At 44.0% G+C, this 25,363-nt stretch overlaps 2 protein-coding genes across 10 annotated transcripts in view; one reads left to right on the top strand and one right to left on the bottom strand.

The window, feature by feature from the left end:
• Positions 1-14,024: 14,024 nt before the first annotated feature.
• RNF14 (ring finger protein 14) overlaps positions 14,025-25,363 on the bottom strand; it is a 40,732-nt gene continuing 29,393 nt past the window's right edge. For 6 of the 8 annotated variants that reach the window (XM_022589969.3, XM_022589973.3, XM_089909419.1 and 3 more), the window contains one exon: positions 14,026-22,875. The gene's annotated coding sequence lies outside the window, so the exon portion shown is untranslated. Of the gene's footprint in view, positions 22,876-25,363 lie in introns of all 8 variants that reach the window. The other 2 variants (XM_089909424.1, XM_089909423.1) reach the window with 1 other exon arrangement.
• GNPDA1 (glucosamine-6-phosphate deaminase 1) lies at positions 14,103-25,301 on the top strand. Of its 2 annotated transcripts, none has more exons than XM_022589975.3 (7): positions 14,103-14,211; positions 15,075-15,204; positions 18,210-18,311; positions 19,516-19,698; positions 20,739-20,923; positions 22,738-22,912; positions 23,819-25,301. In XM_022589975.3, exons 2-7 carry the CDS (start codon positions 15,081-15,083, stop codon positions 23,917-23,919), a joined length of 870 nt encoding a protein of 289 aa, XP_022445683.1. In that variant the 5' UTR covers positions 14,103-14,211; positions 15,075-15,080; the 3' UTR covers positions 23,920-25,301. The 2 variants fall into 2 exon arrangements, with proteins under 2 accessions (XP_022445683.1, XP_089765551.1); XM_089909425.1 differs by lacking the exon at positions 14,103-14,211 and adding an exon at positions 14,719-14,787.

The raw sequence follows: 25,363 nt of genomic DNA, 5'->3' as shown, positions 1-25,363 counted from the left end.
CTAAGTGAGAGTATAATGCATGCAAAGCACTTGGAACAGTCCCTAGGACACGATAAATGCTCAGTTAATATTAGCTGCTATAATTGTGATGATGATCCCCTATAGTGGGTTCACTGTTTCCAACTCCTCCATTTTCAAAAGTTTTTGTCATACTCTCTCTGTTATACATTTTATGCTGCAGAGATCTGTTTCAGCCAGGAAAGGAGCTGTTCTCCTCAAAGCAGACTGACTCCCCAATGAGGAGACCTCCAGCGATGAAATTCCGAGGATGCTTGGAGGGACCCTTCCTGGTTTTTATCTCCATCAGCAGTGGAGAGCTCCCAGGAAGTGAACTCGACACAGGATCATTAGAGCGATCCCTGTTCCCTTTGGCTGCCTGTGCAATTTAGTGCACTTATTGTGAACTCTGTTTCTTGGTCATTTGCTACGTGGGATGGCATTGTTCCCCTCCCAGCCCCAGGCTAGTTCCTGCGCTCTGTGGTGTGGAGACTCGGAGATGTGGGAAACATCCCACACAGCTGGTTAGCCAGCCTCAGAGGTCCACCCTTGTGCAGACGGGTCACTAGGCTCAAAAAACATCCTGTCCACACCCTTAGCCTATCAAACCTGTGCCTCTCACCCAAGCCCAGGTCATACATTCAATTTTTTAAAAATCATTGTTTTAAAAATAATTAAAAGTGTTCCGTTTGCAAAAGGATATGCCCTGAAAAGGAAGCCTCTTCTGCTCCCTGCCCTTCAGCCTCCCAGCCTTTCAGTTCCCCTTCCCCAAGATCATCATGACTGTTTCTTGAATATCCTTCCACAGACAGTCGACACATATAGGAACATATATTTATTCCTCTCTCCACGACCCCCACACATATTCTAGCACAAATGATACCATACATGGAATTTGCATCTTGTTTTTTTTTTTAAATTAACTATCTATCATGGTAGTATTCATATTAGTTCACAGAACTCCATCTCATTTTTAATGGATGCACTGTATTCCATTTTACAGGTACCCAAAGCTTTATCCAACCAGTTCCCAACTGACGGACATTTAGGTTGTTTCCAGTATTTGCCTTTAACAAGCAGGCTACAATGAATGCCCTTCTAGAAGGAAATGAGAATTCAATTTCCTTCTGTTGAGGTGAGGCTTCCTTCTCTTCCCTTAGCACTTTGCTCATAGAGTTGCCTGTACATACAGGACATGTCCTATATTTTGTCCTGCGTCCTGTATTGACTGTCAGGACACCATGAATATCTTGCATTCAGCTTTTTTCAATAAATTACTAAAATGCGTCAGAGCTATTTTTCCTTCACAGTAACTGGTGCTTAAATCACTTAAATGGCAACACCAGCTGAAAAGCGTATCTCCACAAATAAAAATTCAGCCTCTTATGATCTCCTGCAGGTTTAGCTGAGGGAAATAAAAGGGGAGACTGAGAATTAAAGGTACTTATTTTCATATTCAGGAAAGGAGAACACTGTTCTTTGGCCAAAGTCCCAAGCTGTGACCAGTGACTGCGATGATGAGAAATCACTTACGATTTTTGTTCTGATAATCAGCCAATCAGCGATACTCTCACTTCAGTAACTATGCTTCTGGATGTGAACAAATCCACGACCAAGCCTCTGAAAGCCAGCCAGTCAGTGACAGTCCCCACGCTCCTAGACGACAGCCAATCAGCAAGCGTCTCACTCCCAGGACCGTGCTCGAAAGCCAGCCAGTCAAAGACAACCTTGCTCCAGGGAGCAGCTGAAAGTCCTTACATCCTTAAAGCCTTTCTCTTCTGAAAGTCCACCAGCCCCTGCGCCCAGGCTTCCCAAAACCTTCCATAAAATCAGCTCTGGCTTTGCTGGGGAGACTTTGCCTTAAAAGTGCAGTCTCACTTTCAGGCAAACAGGAAGTTCACCTTTTTTTTTTTTTTTTTTTTAATCAGATGTTAAACTCAGTTTATGTTAGCTTGCAGTTTTGCAGCCCTTTCAAACTGGGTCAAGTTGGACCCAGTTTATAGTAAGTCAAGAGTTTGAACCTGTAAATGACAAATGCACTCTCACAGCTGTGAGATTATCAAATTCAATCTCTTTGATTCTTGAAGTGGTTTCTATTACTTTTTTTTAAACCTTCCTACAATTTTTTTTATTGAGGTGTAACAGACAAAACACTGTATTAGTTTCAGGTGAACAAAATATTTGATATTTGTAAATATTGCAAAATGATCACCACAATAAGCCTAGTTAACACGACACCATACAGTTACAAAAATATTTTTTTTGTGATGAGGACTTTTCAGATCTACTCTCTTAGCAGCTTTAAAATCTGCAGTAAAGTTGAACTGTAGTCACCATTACATTATACCATTACATTACAGTCACATTACATCCCCATGATTTATTTACTTTATTGCTGGAAGCTTGTACCTTTTGGTCCTTTTCACCAATTTCTCCCACTCCTTACCCCCTCACCTGTGGCAACCACCAGTCTGTTCTCTGTATCTGTGAGCTTGGTTTTTTGATGTTGTTTTAAATTTCACATATAATCATAGGCTATTCTGTCTTTGTCTTATTTTGCTTAGCATAATGCCCTCGAGGCCCATCCATTTTGTTGCCAATGGCAAGATTTCATTCTTTTTGATGGCCGAATAGTATTCCATTGTGTAATATATACTGCATCTTCTTTTTTAAAAAATATTTATTTATTTACTTACTTGGCTGCACCTCATCTTAGTTGTGGTAGGCGGACTCCTTAGTTGTGGCATGCAAACTCTTAGTTGTGGCACGCATGTGGGATCTAGTTCCCTGATCAGGGATCAGAACCGGGGCCCCCTGCATTGGGAACATGAGGTCCTATCCACTGTGCCGCCAGGGAAGTCCCTATACTGCATCTCCTTTATCTATTCATCCATTGATGGACACATGGGTTGTTTCCATATCTTGGCTGTTGTAAGTAATGCTGCAGTGAACACAGCGTTGCATATATCTTTTTTAAAAAAATTTCTTTATTTGGCTGCTCCAGGTCTTAGTTGCTGCACGTGGGATCTTCGTTGTGGCATGTGGGAATCTTTTAGTTGCAGCATGTGAACTCTTAGTTGCAGCATGCATGTGGGATCTAGTTCCCTGACCAGGGATCGAACCCGGGGCCCCTGCTTTGGGAGCTCAGAGTCTTAGCCACTGGACCACCAGGGAAGTCCTAACATATATCTTTACGAATTAGTGTTTTCGTTTTCTTCAGATAAATACCTAGGAGTGGAATTGCTGTATCGTGTGGTAGTTCTGTTTTTAATTTTCTAGGAACTTCCATACTGTTTTCCATAGTGGCTGCACCAATTTACATTCCCACCAACAGTGCACGAGGGTTCCCTTTTCTCCACATTCTCGTCCACACTTGTTATTTGTTGTCTTTTTGGTAATGGCCATCCTGACAAGTATGCGATGATGCCTCATTGTGGTTTTGATTTGCATTTCCTCATGATTAGTGATGTCGAGTATCTTTTCATGTACCTATTGGCCATCTGTATATCTTCCTTGGAAAATGTCTATTCAGATCCTCTACCTATTTTTAATTGGGATTGTTTGTTTTTTGCTATTCAGTTGTATGAGTTCCTTATATATTTTGGATATTAACACTTTATCAGAAATCTATTTTTCTGTATATATGAACCCCCAAATATAAAAGAGCAAGCATAACTTGTGCTGAACTTTCTGAGCAGTGAACATTTATTAAACAAGACAGAAATCCCTTTTGAAAGTTTCTGCAGTATGCAGTTGTTCATTTAATAAAAGATGAAAAATCAGACATAAGCCAGCATATGTTAACAACTAACCATAAGAGATGTATGATTTCCTTAACTAACACTAAGGAAAGTGATAAACAATTTTTTTTTAGGAAAAATTCAGATTAAGCAGATAATACAATCACAGCAGAAATGTAATGGGCTCCCACACCTGTATATCATCATCAGTCTTTCAGCTCAAGTAAGTGTTCGGATGTACTACCACCAGAAGTGTTTTCAGGTTCCAAAATTGCAAACAAAGTTTCAAATGCTAGGATGAAATCTACTGCCATAATAATAATATAATAGTTCCATTTATTACTACAGAGATTATCAAAGATCTAAATGTCTCACCCTTTTATGGCATAGCCAAAATGCAAATAATCACAGTGCAGAAACAAATTTTCCTTTGTGCAATATTTTTCTTGTGAAAAAGGCTTTCATATAAGGCTATTGCAAGTAGAATGCCTTTCAGATGAGATTTCAGAAACAGTAAAAATGTTTGCAGACACTCTCTTATTGAGTTAAGAGTTAATCTCAGGCTTCCCTGGTGGCGCAGTGGTTGAGGGTCCGCCTGCCGATGCAGGGGACACGGGTTCGTGCCCCGGTCCGGGAAGATCCCACATGCTGTGGAGCGGCTGGGCCCGTGAGCCATGGCCGCTGAGCCTGCACGTCCAGAGCCTGTGCTCCACAACTGGAGAGGCCACAACAGTGAGAGGCCCGCGTACCGCAAAAAAAGAGTTAATCTCACACACACACACACACACACACACACGAAAACCAAAAACAAAGGGACATGGGAAACTTTTGGAGGTGATGGATAAATCTATTACCTTGATTATGGCGATTGTTCCCCAGGGAATGCTTATGCCCATACTCATCAAATTATACACATTAAATACATGTAGTATTTTGTATATATTTTAAAAAGTTAATAGTGCAAATCAAAGCCACAATGAGGAACTTCCCTGGTGGTCCAGTGGTTAAGAATCCACCTTCCAATGCAGGGGACACAGGTTCGATCCCTGATCAGGGAACTAAAATCCCACAAGCCATGGGGTAACTAAGCCCGTGCGCCACAACTACTGAGCCCGCACACTCTGGAGCCTGCGCTGCAACTGGAGAGAAGACCACGCGCCACAACAAAGAGCCCGAGTGCCGCTACGAAAGATCCCATGTGCCGCAACTAAGACCCAACGCAGCCAAATAAATAAATGAATTAAAAACTCCCCACCACAATGAGATATCACTTCACACCTGTCAGAATGGCTATTACCAAAAAGACAACAAATAACCAGTGTTGGCGAGAATGTGGAGAAAAGGGAACCCTTGTGCACTGTTGGTGGGAATGTAAATTAGTGCAGCCACTATGGAAAATAGTGGCTCAAAAAATTAAAAACAGAACTACCATACGATCCAGCAATTCCACTCCTAGGTATTTATCTGAAGAAAAAAAAAAAAAAGAAAAACACTAATTCAAAAAGATGCACCCCGGGCTTCCCTGGTGGTGCAGTGGTTAAGAATCTGCCTGCCAATGCAGGGGACATGGGTTCGAGGCCTGGTCCGGGAAGATCCCACATGCCGTGGAACAACTAAGCTCGTGCGCCACAACTACTGAGCCTGCGCTCTAGAGCCCACAAGCCACAACTACTGAGCCTGCGTGCCTAGAGCCCATGCTCCACAACAAGAGAAGCAACCGCAGTGAGAAGCCCATGCACCGCAACGAAGAGTGGTCCCCGCTCGCTGCAACTAGAGAAAGCCCGCACACAGCAACGAAGACCCAACACAGCCAAAACAAAAATAAAAATAAATAAATAAATAATAAAAAATAAGATGCACCCCTACGTTCACTGCAGCATTATTTCCAAGATATGAAGGAACCTAAGTGCCCACTGATAGATGAATGGATAAAGAAGACGTGGTACATGTAATGGAATATTATTCAGCCGTAAGAAAAGAATGAAATCTTGCCATTGGTGACAACATGGATGGACCTGGAGGGCATTATGCTAAGTCAGATGGACAGAGACAAATACTGTATGATTTCGCTTATATGTGGAATCTAAAAGCAAAACAAATGAACAAACATAACAAAACAAACACCGAGAACAACAGGTGGTTGCCAGAGGCGAGAGGGGCGTGGGAATGAAAGAAATAGGCGAGGGAGATTAAGAGGTATAAACTTCCAGTTACAGAATAAGAGTCATGGGTATGAAATGTATAGTGTGAGGAATATAGTCAATAATAATGTAATATTTTTATATGGTGGCAGATGGTAACTAGATTTATTGTGGTGATCATTTTGTAACGTATAGAAATATCGAATCACTATGTTGTATACCAGGAGCTAACACAGTGTTGTAGGTCAATTATACTTCAAAACCAAACAAACTCAACATATACACACTACTATGTATAAAATAGATAATCAACAAGGACCTACTGTATAGCACAGGGAACTCTACTCAATATTCTATAATAACCTACATGGGAAAAGAATCTGAAAAAGAATAAATATATGTAGGGACTTCCCTGGCAGTCCAGTGGTTAAGACCCACACTTCTACTGCAGGGGTGTGGGTTCGGTCCCTGGTCAGGGAACTAAGATCCCACATGCAGCGCAGCCAAAAAATAAATAAATAGAATAAAAATTAAATTTAAAAAAAAATTTTAAAAATACAAAATATTTTCCCTCCTAAAAAAAAAAAAGAAAGAAATTACATGTGCATCACAACCAATTCTAAGGTCATTGCTAATATCCTAATACGGTAAAAACATTTTTATCATGAAGCTGTGATCCACCAAAATATATATTTGTATTGAGACCACAGAAACAATTTTATCTTGAATGCTGGATATTTTAACTAAATTTATAATTGTGTTTACATTAATTCTGGATGTTTTACCTTTGGCAGAATGAACTTCTTAAAGCTTTATTTTGATTCCATGAATTGGTTGAAAAAAAATCAAATCCCCATTGGAGTTAACTGATATACTTAAAACACTGGATGACATTGATATCAAACTGGCATTATTTAGCTGTTTGTAAGGTTGTTCTTTTGCCCATGGAGCCCACACATTAACAGTTATCACTTCTCTTTGGATATGTACAAGGAAACTTGGAATAAAAAATGAACAAGATTAAAACAAACTCACAGAAAAAGAGATGAGATTTGCAGTTACCAGAGGCAGGGGGTGGAGGGAGGGGGAGTTGGCTGAAGGTGGTCAAAAGGTACAAACTTCCTTTTAAAAGATAAATAAGTACTAGGGATGTAGTGTACAACATGATTAATATAATTAACACTGCTGTACGTTATGAATGAAAGATGTTGAGTAAATCCTAAGAGTGCTTATCATAGGTAAAAACATTTTTTTCTTTTATTTTGTATCTATGAGATGAAGGATGTTCACTAAACTTATTGTGGTAATCATTTCATGATGAATGTAAGTCAGATCATTATGCTGTACACCTTAAACTTATACAGTGCTGTATGCCAATTATATCTTAATCAAACTGGAAGGAAAAATCTTTCCAAATAAGTGCACCAAATACACATTTTGGCTGAATAACAATGTTTATATCAGTATTTGACCAAAGTCAAGGTCAAAACGCAATACTACAATCACAGAATGAACTTCTTGGATATCAGAATAAAGTCGAAATTTTATTTTAAAAATAAAGAGTTAATCAGAAATTTTTACTATTTTTGTTGGAGATAATACAAATACAACTTTTGGTGGATGTTTCCATAAAGGTACAAACAACGTTTATTCAAAGTTGAAACAAAGCATGAATAATTCTATGGAAGGCGTTGGTGGTCCTGCCTGTGCTCTGCATAATGTGCTCAAGAGTACCTGATGTTGGGACTTCCCTGGTGGGCCAGTGGTTAAGACTCTGTGCTCCTAATGCAGGGAGGCTGGGTTTGATCCCTGGTCAGGGAACTAGATTCCGCATGCCGCAACAAAGATCCTGCAGTCCGCAACGAAGATCCCGCGTGCTGCAACTAAGACCCGGTGCAGTCAAATAAATAAATAAATAATTTATTTATTTATTTATTAAAAAAAAAAAAGAGTACCTGATGTCTTTTCTTTTGAGATTGAAGTAACTGTCATGCAATGTTCTCCTACTTCAGCATTTACACTATTCTAACTAAGCGATTTAAAGCTTTTTGTGATTTTTTTGGCATTCAGTATTCTTTATTTCTCCACATTCAAAAACCACTGGCTCTCTAACAACTGCAGTTGAGAGAATCCTCCATTTATTTGAAGCACTGACATTATGCTTCAATTCTGAAGAAAAGGACCCCAAAATTCTTGTTGGCTTTTTAAATAATGCACTGAATGAAGTTTGTTCCTAGTTTTCAGTATCAATTTAGCGATAGGATTATGCAAACTGAAAGAAGAACCAACAGTGTTACTGCAGTACTCCATTGCTTAAAGGAACTTGTTGAATGTGTTAAAGAAGAACTGATGGAAAATGTATCCCTTTTATTACCAGAGCTGTTTTTAAAAGGGACAACATTATGTGAGCAGGAAAATAAATTTCAGCCCAAAGTGGATAATTATTGCAGCACTTGTTATGATTATCTTTTGAAATGGATTTCATCCATTGACAAATTCAATTCTTTTACATGGATGTTACTAAATACGCTTTTAGTGTGGAAACAGGTGGAATCATCAGGTGCAGTGTTGAAGCAAAAAAGAATAAACACTGATGACAATGCTCCTTTTTGTTCGTGCACATTTTAAGAAGTTGTTGATCAAAAGGTACAATGTAATCCTGAAGAGTGGAAAAGCAAGTTATGCTGTGAAAGACTGTATTATGGGCTTCAACCAATGAAATTTGAAGAGTAATTCTCAGAGTTGTTAACTTTATGACAAGTCGTTAACTTTATGACCAGCCAGTTCTATATACTGGCTCATAATGCTAACGCTGAGCACGATTTCTCATTAGTGAATGTTCAACGGCCAAGAACTGAATAAGTTAGATGTGACCACTAAAGAAATCATATCAAAATGTAAATGAAACACAGACTGTAACTTTGAGGAATTTTATAAGCAAATCCTGCAAAGAAAGATTAAGAGCTTCAGTAGTTGTGGCACGCAGGCTCTTTAGTGGCTCGCGGGCTCTAGGGCACAGGCTCAGTAGTTGTGGCGCATGGGCTTAGTTGCTCTGCGGCATGTGGGATCTTCTTGGACCAGGGATCGAATCCATGTCCCCTACACTGGCAGGCAGATTCTTAACCACTGCGCCACCAGGTAATTCCCCAAAATTTGCTTTTAGAATAAGTATGTCATGCGATATTTTTCTTTTATCTCAAAGTACATATGCACAGGCAAGTAGCCATAATTCAAATTTAACTGGATATCCTGTGTTTTTGTTTCTTAACTCTGGAAACAGTATTCCCCCAGCCTCAGTCCATTCCTGCCTCTGATCATCCCTGTCTGTAATGCCACCCTCCTCCTCTTCAGCGACCAAACCCTGATTCTCTTTCAAGGACCATCTGAAAACCCTAGTAATAATAATGATCCCTTAGTGACAGCTAACTCAATGCCAGGCACAGTTCTAAGTGCCTTACATGTATTAAATCATTTATTCCTCCCCTGAGGTAACTACTCTTGGCAATAATAGTCCATACAATAAGGTAGGTGTTATTTTTCCTATTTCATGGACGAAGCAATTAGTGAGAGAGAAATTGACTTCCCAGAAGTTAACCAATCGGTAAGTGGTAGAGCTGGAATTCAAAGCCAGTGTGGCTCTGGCATCCATTCCTGGATATGCCACCCAAGTCTGTCCGGCTCTGACCGATGTGGCTCTCTTGGGGCCATGACCTGCTTCCCCATTTAACATTTGAACAACACAATCATGCAGTTTATTACATTGTCTTCCCCTTGTGAAGGAGCCTGAAATTACTAAATTTGTTCATATTTCCCCATTTAAAAGGAATTCTGCAATAGCCAAGAGGTAGAAGCAACCTTAGTATCCATGGACAGATGAATGGATAAAATAATATAGTATGTACGTATGTATGTGTGTGTATGTATCTATGTATGTATGTGAGAACACTGTGCTAACTGAAGTAAGTCAGTTGCAAAAGTCAAATACCACATGATTCCACATATATGAGGGAACTAGAGTAATCGAATTCATAGAGACAGAAAGTAGAACAGTGGCTGCAGGGACTCGGGGCCGGAGGAAATGGGGAAGTTGTTGTCTAATGGGTTTAGAGTTTCAGTTTGCCAAGAGGAAAGAGTCGTGGAGATTGGTTGTACAACATGAATGTACTTAACACTATTGAGCTGGATGCTTAAAAATGGTTAAGATGGTAAACTTTGTATGTTTTTACCATAATTAAAATTTTTTTAAAAGAAAGAAGGAATTTCACCTTTGCCTTCTCAGCCTCTCCCCTCTCTTCTGCTCTCTAGGAAGCCAGTTTTGGGCAGTATCATGTCTAGGTTTTTGCAATGAGAGAGAGGAAAAGAGAGACACCTGGGAAGCCAAACCCAGGTGTCTGCATCAAAAAAGAGAAATTTACTGTGAGGAAAAGAATGGAGGTAAGTTGAAGGATGGGCAAGGTAGTCACCTACTTTGGCTGGTTATGTGGGATGGGGTGTTGGGGCAGAGATTTTTTAGTTAGGAGTTTAGAATGAGCAGTGGAAAAGGTTTCCTGGTAACAGTAAAAAGAATGAGGCAAGGAGAATTTTAAGAGGTGCTCTGAGTTCTGATTTGGATTGTCTTTAACATTCTTCTAGAGACATTACCAACAATTGTAATTGTTTTCGGTTGCCGGACTGTTTCTTTGAATATAACTCTGGTGAAAGAATAGAAATAATAGTATGAGATTAAACTATGTGAAATTGCCAATATTTAGTTTTTTGACCCAGAAAAATGACAATTTTTGTATGATTCAATCTAATAAGTGATATTTATGGAGCAGCTGCCACGTGTCAGGCATAGTTTCAAATGCTTTCCACGTGACAATGTATTTTAATGCTCAAAACAACCCTATGAAGTAGCTACCATTACTCTCCCTATTTTACAGTTGAGGAAACTGAGGCACAGAGATTAAGAAAGTACCCCAGCTAATAAGTGGTTGGTCTAGCATCTGAACCCCATGGGCTCCAGAGCCAATGCTCTGAAACATGTGGGGCTTTGGCTTTTATGTGCAAGGTAGTGAGCTAGGTGGTATGGGAAATGCAAAGGTCAGTGAGAAACAGCTACAGGGAATGAAGGTAAGACATGGCCTCAGATAATTAGAAAACAGCAAGTAAACAGGAAGAAAAGCTCAGCAGAAGCCTTGGCCGGGGATTCCACAAACATGGCGGAGGGCAGCACAACGCGGGAATGTGTGGTCTGAGGAATGGAGTCTCTGGTGGGTCAGATGACACACCTCCATGCACAGGGGAGAGAAACAGGGGTTGAATCCCCTGCTTAACACCTACCCCACCTATGGAATTTTCCTGAGTGTGTTGAATTATCTATTGCAGCATAACAAATGACTTTATAATTTAGCAGCTTAAAACAACAAATGTTTATTATCTCACAGATTCTGTGGGTCAGGAATTCAGGACTGACTTAGCTGAGTGATTCTGGGTCAGGGTCTCTCATGAGATTTCACTCAATATACTGATCAGAGTGGCACACTTGTTGCAAGTGACAAACCTATACATTATAATCACCCAAAGTCCATAGTTTACATCAGAGTTCACTCTTGTACATTCCAGGGTTCAGACAAAAGTATAACCACATGTATCCACCATTACAGTGTCATACAGGATAGTTTCACTACCCTATAACCTCTGTGCTCTACCTATTCATCCCACCCTCCCTGCTAACTCCTGGCAACCATCTTTTTATTGTCTCCATAGTTTTGCCTTTTCCAGAATGTCATAGGGTTGGAATAGTACAGTATGTAGCCTTTTCAGTAACACACATTTATGTTTCCTCCAGGTCTTTTCATGGCTTGACAGCGTATTTCTTTTTAGCCCTTATTGTAATTATTGCTTTCAGCCATTAAGTTTTGGGGTAATCTGTTATGCAGCAATAGATAACTCAATATTCTCCTAGAGTTTCCCCTCACTAGCCTCAGGGAAGAAAAGATATTATTTTTATACTCCCTCATTCATTCACCCAACTTAAACCCAACAGAGTATATTTGGCTTTGGACATGGCTAGATCTAGGCAGCTCAAATGATGTCACAGGGCTTTGCATCTCTTTTCTATTGTTTCTACTTTCCTCACTGGCAGCTCTAAGCTTTCCTGGATTTCACAGCTCAAAATTCCTGTAGAAGAAAGATATCTCCCCACAATACCAACAAAAACCCCAAGGAAGACCTGAGTCATCTGCTGTAACAGTGAGTCATGTTTTTAATCTCAAGACACAGAAAACTCTACCAGCAGTGGCTTAAATAAATACCACACGGACATTTGTTATTTCCTTAGAGGAAGTCCAGAAGTAGAGGCCTAGCACTTGTCAAACATCAAGGACTTAAGTTCCTTCTATCCTCCACTCTACCTTCACGCTTATTGCCTCATAGTTATAATATGGCTTCCCCAGCTCCAGGCATCACATCTGCCTTCACCACAGGAAGGAAGGAAAAGGAACAGAGACTGCATAGATGAACTCATAAGCAAAAAACCTGGGGTGGGGAGGGACTCACAGTTCTTTTAGTTAGCCAACTTTAGTTCCAAAACAAGAGGATGGAAGGATGGGTATGGGTAACAGTTTAAACCCAGGCATGGAGTGGGAGGAGCCTGAGGAGGGCAGAAGGTAGGGTAGAGAGTATTTCAGGGTTAGAGAGGGAGAGCTGTAAGGAGGGTAGGAGGAAATAAGGGGTATTGGTAACATGGCTAGCCATGCTATGATATGCTAACACAGTCAGCCATCAGTTTCCCCAGGAAATTGGTTCCAGGACCCCCACAAATACCAAAATCCATGCATGCTCAAATCTCTTACATAAAATGACACAGTATTTGCATATAATCCACATACATCTTCCCATATACTTTAAATCACCTCTAGACTACTTATAACACCTAATACAACGTAAATGCTATGTAAACAGTTGCCAGGCACAGAGCAAATTCAAGTTTTGCTTTTTGAGAACTTTCAGGAATTATTTTTTGAATATTTTCCATCTGAGGTTGGTTGAATCTGTGCATTTGGAACCACAGATATGGAGGGCCCACTGGTTTTCATTTAATGCTTACAACAGCTACATGAGGTCACTATTACATAATTTCCACTCAATTCCCAAGTTCCAGATAAGAAAATGAAGAGCTGGAGAAGCTGAGTCATTGGCTTGAGTCACTCACTCAAGAAATGGATATTGGCAAGATCAGAATTTAAACCCAGGCCTTCCTGATTAGTCCGCATGCAAAATCAAGAGCCTCCGGGCTTAACAGACACCTGCACTGGTTCCCTACTGAAAGGGTAACTCTGGGGAAACAGGCCCAATTAGGTCCCATGAAGTCACTTCCTGTACCATCTGAGGGCAAGTGCTGCAGACCTGGAGGTATCATCTGAAGTGTTTGGAGATTGGGATGGGAACCTCACTGTGAAACATCTGCAATCCTCAGGCTAAGATGAGATTTCTAACTGAATTTTAAAAAACAGAAAAACAAAAGACACCTACACCAACACTGAGGCCAAAGAACAAGTCCCTCTAACTGTGTTAGCTCCACCGCCCGGGCTCATCAGGGCCTCACCATTAGAAGCCCACTCTCTCAAGCTGCTCCGGAGTCGCAGCGAGGCCCAAGGAAGAGGCGAACCAAGTCACGGGAACTGCAGGATGTGGTCACCCAGCTGACTGTGGACCACACGTGTGGTGTGTTCTCATTTCTGTAAACTACAATGTAAGGATATTCACGAAAAATCACTGAGGATGTAGTCTAACCTGTTAGCAATGATTACCTTAGGGTGGGAAGTAGAGGATACCAGGGACCTACATTTTTCTCTAGTTCATACTGCTGCAAAGATGGATTTTTTTTTTAAGGTAGAAAAAATCCAATTATATTTAAAACAAAAAAGCAGTAATAACTAGGTAAATAAATGATATCTAAAAAAATAAACTGAAGGCAGAGCCAAGCCCAGCCCTAGAGGAAGCGATTCTGCTCTTCCTTCCGCGCCCCACCCCCAGCACTGAAAACCCTGCCCCAGCCCCCGGCCTTGGGGACTGCATCCCTGGGAGCGACCTGGAACACCCCCCAAGTCTCCCTCCTCCACCAAACCAGTCTCCAAGCCCCGCCCCCCACGGCTTTTCCGGGGCCTACACAGCCCCTGTGCTAAGAAAATGGGAGCTCCTGGCCCGCCGGGCAGAGCCCTCCCCGGAGCCGCAGCCCCTAGAAGTCAGCCCCGCGGGCAGAGCGCGGCACCGCGTGACCTGCAGCCACATGACCCACGCGGGGCGGGGCCGCCAGCGCAGTCGCTGCATCAGCCGCGGGAAGCGTCCGCGTAAGTGGGGAGCGGGGTCCGCGGGAACCCTCCTCGCGGGCGGGGGTCCGGGCGCTGCCCAGCCTCCGGCAACCTGGGACCGGGACCCCCAGCGATCCGTTCGGGTCCCTCCCCGGGAGGGGCGATGGAATCGCCATTGGGGTGGGGGAAAAACTCCTGTACCCCACGGACCGCGGATCCGGCCACCTCAGCCTTGGCCTTCCCACTCTGATTTGACCGCAGTGCGGCGGGGAGGACTAAACGCCCTCCTTCCAGAGCGATTACCTTTGCCGCGTGTTCTTTGGGGGAACAGGATCTGCAAAGCAAGGCAGGCCGCTGGGAGCGCCCCTCTCTGGTACTGAAAGAACACACCTCTCCAGGCCTCCACCTGCTCTAGTGAGCCAAGATGAACCCATGACCTCTCTATTTATTGAGGAAGAGTTCAACAGTAGAGTATCTAGCCAGGTGGGGGTTGTCGAGGGGTGGGGAAGGGGGACCTGGGTCGAGCTGCAAGATGATAGCCAACATGTTATATTGAATACTATGTGGTTTACATGCATCTTCTCATTTCACATTCACCATCATGAAATTTGTCAGGTAGGTGCTGTTGTCCCCATTTTCCCGTAAGAGAAAACAAGCTCAAAGAACTTGGGTCCTTAACCAAGGTCCTGCAGTTAGTTGATCAATGGAGGAACCGAAATTGGAACCCAGGTCTGTCCCACAGCAGCGCCTCCCGGTGGGTAGTGGAGGCACTTGGCCCAACCTGTCAATGCTCTGTGAACTTCCCCTTCTGGGCTCAGACAGCATGGAGAGAAGGGCTTCTCCCCTCCACCCCTTTCTCCTTACCCCTTACCACTGATTCCTTTTGTCACCTACCCCCGCAGGACAAGATGAAGCTCATCATCCTGGACCACTATTCTCAGGCCAGTGAGTGGGCAGCCAAATACATCAGGAACCGCATCATCCAGTTTAACCCAGGGCCAGACAAGTACTTCACCCTGGGGCTCCCTACTGGTGCGTTGTGGGATGGGGAGGGTGGGCGAGGGCATTATGGGCTTATAAGGGGCCAGGTAGGTAGGCCCATTCAGCCAAGGGACTGCAAGGAGGGCTCTGAGGTACTGGCCCTATGAGTGAATGACTCCCCTGACCCCGGACATACGAAAGAGAGGACCCAGCTTCCTCTGGGCTGGTTTGTTGCTGCCTGCTCCTGAAGAGTCCTGGAGTAGAAGGGATCTTGGTTAGGCAGGAAAAACTTTGATTTTTAGGCTATATCCTAAGCCAGCCCTGTCAGTCAAGTCTCCTTAACAGAATTAAGTCCTAATACCTTAAGGCATACGTTTTATGTAATGAATTAATTTCTCTTCTCTGCATCTAGAGTGCTACTAACTAAGCGCCATCCTTGGGAGAATTGAGAAGATAGTCACCCAACGCATTTTCTGTAAGGCTTAATTAAACACAGGACCTAAGTGAAAAACAGTCCTAGTTTCTTTGGGGAAAAAATCAGAATGTTGCCTTTATGGGAGGATATTTTAAAGGCATATTTTTTCAAGGGGATATTTTTTTAAGGCAAATGTTCTGATTATTTCTTTCAGAAGTGGGGTGGATTTCCCTCAGTGACCAATCCACTATTGCAGGAGTCTTCAAGCTTTTTCTGTATACGGCCAAATAATAAATATTTTACACTTCACTGGCCATACACTTTCTGTTGCAGCTACTTAACTCTGCCCTTGTAGCTCAAAAGGAGCCATAGACAATCCAGAAATGAGCATGGATGTCCGCCAGCACTGACATTTGAGTTTATATAATTTTCATATATCATAATATTCTTTTGGTTTTTAAAAACTTTTAAAGTGTAAAAACTACTCTTAATTTATGAGCTCTACAAAAACAGGCAGCAGGCCAGATCTGGCCTGTGGGCTGAAGTTTTCCGACCTCTGCTCTAGAGGTTTGTGGGAACAGTATATTCAGGTAGGTATCTGTGAAACCACCAGCGTCTCAGACTGTGTCGGGGCTGTGCTAACATCCTGTTTTCTAACTGTGGAGCCACCCTGGGTCAGAGTCTGGGCTTCTGCTGAAACCCCTCCCCATTTCCCCATCGTCTGCAAAATTAGATCCAAGCCCCTCAGAGTGGTGCCAGGGCCCTCCAGGACCTGGCGCCTTCCTGACTATCACACTTGAACCAGCACAGCATTTCCATATGGGTTCCTTGGAACATTCCTACTGTTAGTTGAAGCACCCTCAGGGTTCTGGGTGGAAGCCACAGAAGCCGACTCTGGCTAACTTAAGCAGAAAAGGAATTTATTGGCTACATAGTGGAAGCTCACAGAATTGATGGGAAGGCTACAAGTTTGGAAAATGGACATGGTGAAGCTCAGGGGGAGGACAGGGAAGCTGTGTGGCTCAGCCATGGCTAAGACCATGTCACAGGGATAGGCTGATTATTTTGTGTGGATGGGGCTGCCACTGTCATTCATTCAGCAGATACTTATTGAATACTTGCTGTATGCCAAGCTGTTCTAGGTGCCAGGGATACAGCAGTGAATAAAAAGAACACAAATTCCTGCCTTCCTAAAGCTTGAATTATGGTGGGAGAGACAGATAATAAACAAGTGAATTGGCAAAATATAGAGTATGTTAGATGGTGATAAGAGGGAAGGAGAAAAATGAAGCAGGGAAAGGGGCTAGAGAGTGTTTAGGCAGAGGTGGGAGTTACAGTGTTGGATATGGGGGCAGGGAAGGTCTCTCTGAGAAAATGACATTTGAGTAAAGGCCTAAAGAGGTGAGTTAGCTATGCAGATACCTGAAGGAGAGCATTGCTGGCAAAGGGAACAAACACCATGTGCAAAGGCCCTGAGGTAGAATTGCTTGAAGCAGGATTCCTAGCTGGGGAGAGAGTTAGCCAGGGGCCAGGTTATATAGAGCCTTTGTTAGGACTGATTATAACTCAGAGTGAAATGAAAAGCCATTAGTGGGTTATGAAAAGAATGATCTGATTTGGGTGGGGCTTTTTTCTTTCCATCTTTTTATTTTTAAAAGTTTCATGCATTCAGAAAAGCTGAAAGAATAGTACAGTACCATCTACCTAGATTCACCAATTGTTAACCTTTTGCCACATTTGCTTTCATCTCTTGTGGCTCATGTTCTGTCTGTACACACACACATACACGCACACATTTCTTATAAGCCACTGGAAAGCAAGGTCCAGAGATCCTGACACTTTACCTCTAAATCCTTTAGTACATATCTCCTCAGAATAAGGACATTCTCTTATATAACCACAATACTATTGTAATACCTACGAAAATTAAAAATCATTTCATAATATCATCTAATATATAGACTATATTAAATTTTTTCCCCTAATTGTCCACATTTATTTTTTAGAGTTTTTTAAAAAAATTAATCCCAGTGTCCAGTCAGGCTTCATGCATATTTAGTTCCTTAATCGACAGCAGTCCTCTTGCCTTTTTATGGGTTTTATGACTGACTTTTTAATGAGACTCAGCTCGGGTTTGCTGCTCTGAGGGGAAGTCTTCCCCAAACCCACAGGCTAGCCTGTACCACAGCCGACATTACTGCTTCGTGTCCCCACTCCTAAACAGTGAGCTCTTCCAGGGTGGCTGCTGTGTCTCTCACTTCTCTGCATCCCCATCACGTACCTCTCACGTACTGGTTGTTCAGGGAATGTCATGTCAGTAATTAAGTCTGACATTCACTTAGGTGCTAATCACAGTCATTTCAATCATCAGTGTGCTGAATGCTAGGGATTCAGCCATGAACAAGACAAGACACAGCCCTTCCGTCCTGGAGCTTACAGTCTAGGGGGGAAATAGGCATTAAACCAGCACTTAACGGATGGCAGTTGGGATTGAACATTGGGTAGGACTTCAGATCTGATTTGTTTCTGTCAGGTCTGACAGGTTCTCCTGGTGGAGCATCCCTGATTCATTCCCGGGCGCCCTCTGGGCTTCCAGGAGCTGGGGGCTAAAGGGGGTTCATGGCTGTGGCCTCTCTTGCAGGGAGCACCCCACTCGGCTGCTACAAGAAGCTGATTGAATACTACAAGAATGGAGACCTGTCCTTCAAATATGTGAAGACTTTCAACATGGACGAGTATGTGGGTGAGTCTTGGGAGAATCGTACTCCTCCCCTCACAGGATCGGCCCAGGAGAGGACGGGGGAGGTCTCAGGAACCAGTGGCATTTGGGGGTAGGCTCAATTGGTGATACTGTATCTTCCAGGCCTGGGTTCACTCAGCTATGACATGAGGCTAATAAAGCTGACCTCATGGGCTGAAAGCATTAAGTGATATAACAGGTGTGGAAGCTTCTTGATCAGAGCAAGCACTTAATGAATTCCAGCATATCTCCTCCCCTGCCTCCTCCCCAACTCCATGCCGTTTCTTTCTGGAACAAATGGCTGCAAAGGGGATCTGGGGTCCCATGGCTGGGGTGTGTGCCCCCCCTCACACCAGTGTCTGTGTCTGGACTTTATCTCTGCTGTTCATCTTCCAGTCCCCTTCCTGCCAAGTATACTGGGAAGGGAGCTGAGACTGGTGTCCTTTCCACTGATGAAACGTGGCACCTTGGGCTTCTGTCACCCTCTCCACCTCCACCACCATTTTGTAATGGTTTCGCCTTAAAGGTTCTTTTTTGTTTTAATTGTGGTAAACTACACGTAACATAGAATTTACCATTTTAACCATTTTTATGTGTACAGTTCAGTGTTGCGTGGATTCACATTGTTGTGCAACCAATCTCCAGAACTCTTCTCATCTTGCAAAACTGGAGCTATCCATTAAAAGTCAACCGCCCGCTTCCCCGCTCCTCAGGCCCCTGAAACATGCACTTTAAACACTGTTTTTCTTCTTAACTGAAAAAAATCTTTTTTTGGAAGCTCTGAGATAATTCTCTCCAACCACTTGGTGTTCCACTTGGGGTTCAGGCTGAGCAGGGTGTAATGGGGGGGTGTGAATGGTGAGGTGGGAGGCACAGGGTAAGGGGTGTTCTTGCTTCCTTTCCTGATGGGCCCAGCCCTCCCCCACAGAGGCTAGCCCACCTCCAGAGGTCCAGACTGATCCTGGCCCCCAGCCATTCTCTTGTGAAAAGGAGATCAGAATGAGGGCCCAGGCCCATGGTCATGGTCATGGGCACAAGGACACCAGCTCAGCTTACTCCGAGTGGCTGGGGGTGAGAGGGCTACTGCCCAAGGCTCCCCGATGGGCTCTTCCCTGAAAGTGTCTCTGGGGTCTGGGAGTATCCTGCCATCCTTGGGAGGGCGCCCTTGCTCAGCCTGGCATGACTGAGTGCAGCCATGGCCCCACAGGCCTTCGTCGAGACCATCCGGAGAGCTACCACTCCTTCATGTGGAACAACTTCTTCAAGCACATTGACATCCACCCAGAAAACACCCACATTCTGGATGGGAATGCAGCTGACCTGCAGGCTGAGTGTGATGCCTTTGAGGAGAAGATCAAGGCTGCGGGTGGGATTGAGCTGTTTGTCGGAGGTGAGCTCGACACCGCAGCAGGTGTCCAGGGCAAATGCAGGGTGGCTGGAACATATGAGAAGGGGACAAGACCCATGCCTGTCTGCAAACAGCTCCCTCTCTCTGCACCGGTGACAGTGGGGTCACTCATTAGCCTGAGGCAGCAGGGAAGGCACAGAGTGGGAGCCCTGGTGCCCTGCCCTGCCTCTGCTGCTCAGAAACTTTGTGATCTGGGGCATCTCCTCTTTCTGCAATTTGATGCCTTGTCTGTAAATTGAGGTATTTGGATTTGGACTCCAAGATTCTCTCTATTCCTCAGACAAGGTTTTATGGATCAGTCATGGGATTTAGTTAAACATAATCACAGACTCATGTAGTTCCAGAAGATTCCACCATCAGCCCCTGCATGCTAAAAATAGCAATTGAACCCCAGAGAAGTTTTGTGACTTGCCCAGGGTCAGCCAGCCAGAGCAGTGGAGAGAGGGTGGGGACCTAGGGTATCCCGCTCTCAGGTTTATGCCTGTCCCTGCCCTGAGTTGCCCTCTTACACTTGCATCTGTCAAGGCCTCTGGAGTCCCCCATGGGGGGTGGGGGTGGGAGGCTGAAGTTGAACAGTCTTTGACTGCTCCAGATTTAACCCTTCTTTACTTCAAGGTGGGGAGGAAATGGCTAGGAGTGCTCATGTTCTGAGATCTTATAAACTTGGCAGCCCCTTTCCAGGCCCTGTGTATGTTTTCTTCGGTGTGACTCCATCCCAGCAGGGATAGAGAAGTGGCAGGAGAGAGAGAAGTTACACTTGGATGATCTGGGGGGCAGAAGCTTTTGGGATTGCTCCCTACTTAGCTTTCTGAGGGTGGCGGCAAGTTAACAATGTCTGTGTGTGCCTCAGCTAGAAATGAGAGGGGAAGATCGTATGCTTAAAGTGTACCTTTAAATGAATGAGGTGAGAGGCATGGTTTTCAAGGATTTTTTTCAGACCCCAGGTGGGGAAGGAGAGATTGTCCGTTCTTGAAATCTTGGATCCCTGGGACTGACAGGGCTGCCCTGTCTCTTCTGGGCAGGCATTGGCCCTGACGGACACATCGCCTTCAACGAGCCGGGATCCAGTCTGGTGTCCAGGACCCGTGTGAAGACGCTGGCCATGGACACCATCCTGGCCAATGCTAGGTTCTTTGATGGAGATCTCGCCAAGGTGCCCACCATGGCCCTGACGGTGGGTGTGGGCACTGTCATGGATGCTAGAGAGGTAAGGGCACAAGGGGGGCTGGACTTGGCTTTTTGCTGTTAATTTCAACCATACAGGTACCACCTGAATCCATTTTATTAAAAATGAAGACATTGTAAATAAGGCTAAAATCCCAACTGACCCTATCACTGCTGTCCTTCCTCTCTGGAAGTAACCATTCTTCCCAGTGTGAGGTGAAACCTTTTCAGCACTGACTGCCCAGGAGGCCACAGGCTCCTGGTCTCTGCCTACCCAGCACCACTAATATCAGAATATGAATTTGTACCTGTCCAGGTACTGAGAGGGGCCCTCTGGTTCCCTGCAGTTGGTGGAGGCCAATGCTTGAAGGGAGCTCCCCCTGCAACCGCAGGATGCTTGTGGTTATAGCCCTGTGCTCAGGGATTCATAAATGTGGAGAAGTGTGATTGAAATAGTGTCTTGAACTGAATTGAGTCTTTCTATAGAAATTTGGGTATCATTTGAATTTTTTGTAGTTCCAATTTCCTTACTTTCATTAGAAGCATTTTCTCTTCCTTTCTGATATATTCAGTGGGAAGCAGCTACAGACATTTTAGCTTTAAGTTTCTTTGCCCAAGTCTGTAAACAAACATGTAAATCATTGAAAAAGTTTCCCTGTCTAAAGTGATTTTTTGTGAAATGAGCGATGGCAGCAGATTTCTGTTGGGTAACCTTGAATCAGTACCTAGGGAGGTCATTCTGCTGTTTTTGGCCTTGCAGCTTATAAACACTACAGTTTGAGGGCTCTTCCTGTGGTGTGCAGAAAGGACCTGGGGATGGAAATCTGGAAATTCTTTTTTTTAAAACGAGTTCTGGGGTCCTGAACAAAGAGTCACATTCTTTCTATGCCTCTGTTTTCTCATTTCAAGAAAGGAACAGTATATCCTGCTCACAACTCCATGGCAGAAGTGAATTACAATGAAAGGATATCTGGAATGCTGAGTTCTTTATAATCACTTTCTGGCGCTTAACATTCTTTTTTTTTTTTTTAATTATTTTATTTATTTATTTTTGGCTGTGCCTCACGGCTTGCAGGATCTTAGTACCCTGACCAGGGATTGAACCCGGGCCCTCGGCAGTGAAAGCAAGGAGTCCTGACCACTAGACTGCCAGGGAATTCCCACACTTAACATTCTCGATATTTTAAGTGTTGAGGGGAGTCTGTGCCTGTTTTACTTAAACAAAAAGCATTACTCCAAGTCACATGAGCAGGTCTAATACTCTGAACTGAAAGTGACCAGATTAAGGGGAAGCTTTATTGGGATTCAACCTTAGCAGCCACACAGATAACTCTCACCATTGCTTCCAAGGCCTCCCTGGAGGCGCAAATCAGGACCCGTCTTTTTCCAGTTTGTCACTGTGGAAACTCACCCAACCTAGCGGCCCCGGGACCCAGTGTCAGAACTGTCGGGATAAGGCGTGGGCCTCTGTATGTATGGCACATCTGTTCCCAGGGCACTTTCACGGTCATCATCAAAGGTGCCAGGAGGCACTATCATGTGGTGGTCAAGAGCATGTGGTGGTCAAGAGCATGGACTCTGGGTTAGAAATGACCTGGGGCAAGTTACTGAAACCCCCATCACAGAGTCCACTCCCTTATCCTAGAATGTAGGGATAACAGTGCTCCCCATCTCAGGCTACTTGTGTGACAGAGCACACAGAGCGTGGAGCAGTGTGCCACGTGCTAACGACTTACAATGACACATAACAACAACAGTCCTTACGATTGTCCTGGGTGGCCACTAGGATTCAGGTGTCTAGACTCCCCGTTCCGCTGCTCCTTCTCCTCCATCACAGGCTTGTTTTCTGATCCCCAGGTGATGATCCTCATCACGGGTGCTCACAAGGCGTTTGCTCTATACAAGGCCATCGAGGAGGGAGTGAACCACATGTGGACCGTGTCTGCCTTCCAGCAGCATCCCCGCACGGTGTTTGTGTGCGACGAGGATGCCACCCTGGAGTTGAAAGTGAAGACCGTCAAGTATTTCAAAGGTGAGGGTGGGGTAGGTCAGGGAGTAGGTTGCCAAGTTCAGGTGTGCCAGGAGTGAGGAGTGGATCTAGCTTGCATGCTCTGGCCACTTTGACAACTATGATTTTAATAAAATCAAACCCTCCTCTCAGAATACAGTTTTCTCTTCCATCCATGACTATTTAAGGGTCCATTTCTAGAGACCTGTTTGCTCTGAGGAGGAGGAAAGAAAATGAAATGAAAGTGGTAGTTCAAGGGCAGTTTGGTAATCTCCTTGCAGCGATATTGAGCCTTAGGTTTTTTATCTTTCCGGATCTTGTACAGGCCTTTTCCTTGTAGTCAAGGCACTGAACTGCCATGCATATCTTTTTTTCTTCTACTTAAAGCGGACACTCACTGCTTTAAATAAACTTATGGGAAAATCCTCATTTACTGAACAGGCAAATTAGGAATTTGTTCTTTGATGAAAAGATTAACTTTTTTTTTTTTTGCGGTACGCGGGCCTCTCACTGTTGTGGCCTCTCCCATTACGGAGCACAGGCTCCGGACGCACAGACTCAGGGGCCATGGCTCACGGGCCCAGCCGCTCCGTGGTATGTGGGATCCTCCCGGACCGGGGCACAAACCCGTGTCCCCTGCATTGGCAAGCGGACTCTCAACCACTGCGCCACCAGGGAAGCCCAAGATTAACCTTATAATGGCCAACTCTCCTAGAGACTGAATTTATAACAGTCCCGTGGATTCTAGCATTCATTAGGAGTAACAAATTCTTTTCCTATTCTTAGGGTGTTTATCGTTTGGGCCCACAGACGAAAGATGATGAGTATCAGTTCTAGGACAAAATTTGAGAGCTCCTGGATGTTACTGTTGATAATCATGGAACTCTGCCTCTACCTGCATTAATGACTTTTGTTTTTAATTTTTTGTAGGTTTAATGCTTGTTCATAACAAGTTGGTGGATCCCTTGTACAGTATCAAAGAGAAAGAAACAGAGAAAAGCCAGTCTTCTAAGAAACCATACAGTGATTAGCCTGTGCTAATCCTAGTGTCAAGTACCTCATTGGGACAGGCAGGTCTTTCTGGAAATTGTCTTTAGGAGGACAGAATTGTATTTCTTTAATCTAGTACGGTTACTCCAGATAAGTGGGTGAACTTATTATTCTTGGCTATGCAGCGTGGAGTCCGGTCATGGAGTTTAGCTACTTGGTTGTAACTTACTGTTAATCAGAAAAAAAAAAAAAAAAAAAAAAATCACTCCATAATTTTGATGTTGGCCTGACTAGGGGTTTTTAACTTTTTGTTCTGTCTCTGACACTGTTCACGTGTACAATACACTCCTGCTAGTAAGTTCTATCATTATGTGCACTGATTCTCAATTGGGAGGGAGTTAGGGGCTTATGTATATGGGACAAAACCTCTTTGGAGAGTCCTGAGAGCCCCTCTTGAGCAGGCCTGCCCCTTATTTGGGAATCACTGTTTTAGATTAAGGAACAAACACTCCCAACGTCTAGAATCAGTATAAGGAAGTGGTCCCTCTGGTCAGTAACAAGTGCCATGGGAAGGAAACTATCCCTTACTTTCTTTCCCCAGTTTTTACTGCTCTTTCAGTTGGCCTTTCTGTGAACTCAGAGGACTCCTTGAGGGAGGATTTGGGCGGGTAGGACTAAGAAGGCGGCTTTTGCTGATAAACTCAGAGCCTCAAGGGGCCCAGCCACGTCAAACTCCCCTCCATCAGGGACCTTCCAGCACCAGGAGGAAGGCGGAAACGCTTTTCCCACCAGAGCCCTGTGTTTTGTTCCAAGGTCTCACTGTGGCACCTCTCATACGTGCTCTTTCATAAGTCCACAGGGCCAGCAGATACTGTCAAGTTCAGCGTTGTGTTCAGTCAAGGTGATGGAGCCAGGGCAAGCAGCTTAGTTGAGTTAGAAACAACACACGAGTGACATGTTCTACATCCCTAAGAGCTGAATGCCAAGAAACATACCAACTGTTTCTAAAGTTGCCTAATGTCCTTTCCCCACTGAAAATACCCTGCCCTTCTAACCCTCCCAGGTTCGTGTGGCATGGTCCGATGTTCCCAGAACATCAGGAAATACAGTGCTTTTGCTCCTTTATCCTTCACCCCTTGTTCACAAGCTGTCCACTGCTCTGCCTTCTTTTACTCCTCTGCCTTGATGGTTTGGATGCTGCCTCCTCCTCCCTATTTCTGTGCCCATTTGAAGCTGCTGCTGCCTCTATTTCTGGGAAAGACCTTTCGGAGCCTGGCTCAGGCCTCTCTTTAAGTGCTGTGTTTGGTACCAGCATTTCATCTTTAGCTTTTATACGTGATTGTGCTGTCATTCTGTCTTAAGCTAATGGATCAGTGGACTTGTTTACAATATTTTCTATTAAATCCAGTATTTTCAAGTAAAATGTGTTGTTTGTGGACTTTCACCCCCAAAGGTCAGAAGCTGGTTTGGGTTGATATTTATATA

Source organism: Delphinapterus leucas, chromosome 3 (genome assembly GCF_059928025.1).
Source record: "Delphinapterus leucas isolate spDelLeu-1000000601 "Yukka" chromosome 3, BTC_Dleu_Yukka2, whole genome shotgun sequence".
Classification (NCBI taxonomy): Eukaryota; Metazoa; Chordata; class Mammalia; order Artiodactyla; family Monodontidae; genus Delphinapterus; species Delphinapterus leucas.
The sequence above is the reverse complement of the archived record's forward strand: the minus strand, read 5'-3'. Positions and strand labels throughout refer to the sequence as shown.

What these genes read in the sequence shown, in the direction of transcription:
- GNPDA1 (XM_089909425.1), top strand. Translation starts at nt 14,734, where the DNA reads ATGTGGTTTACATGCATCTTCTCATTTCACATTCACCATCATGAAATT. An exon ending in ACCATCATGAAATTTGTCAG is followed by an intron (nt 14,788 to 15,074) that starts GTAGGTGCTGTT and finishes CTACCCCCGCAG; the next exon opens with GACAAGATGAAGCTCATCAT. An exon ending in GACCGTCAAGTATTTCAAAG is followed by an intron (nt 22,913 to 23,818) that starts GTGAGGGTGGGG and finishes AATTTTTTGTAG; the next exon opens with GTTTAATGCTTGTTCATAAC.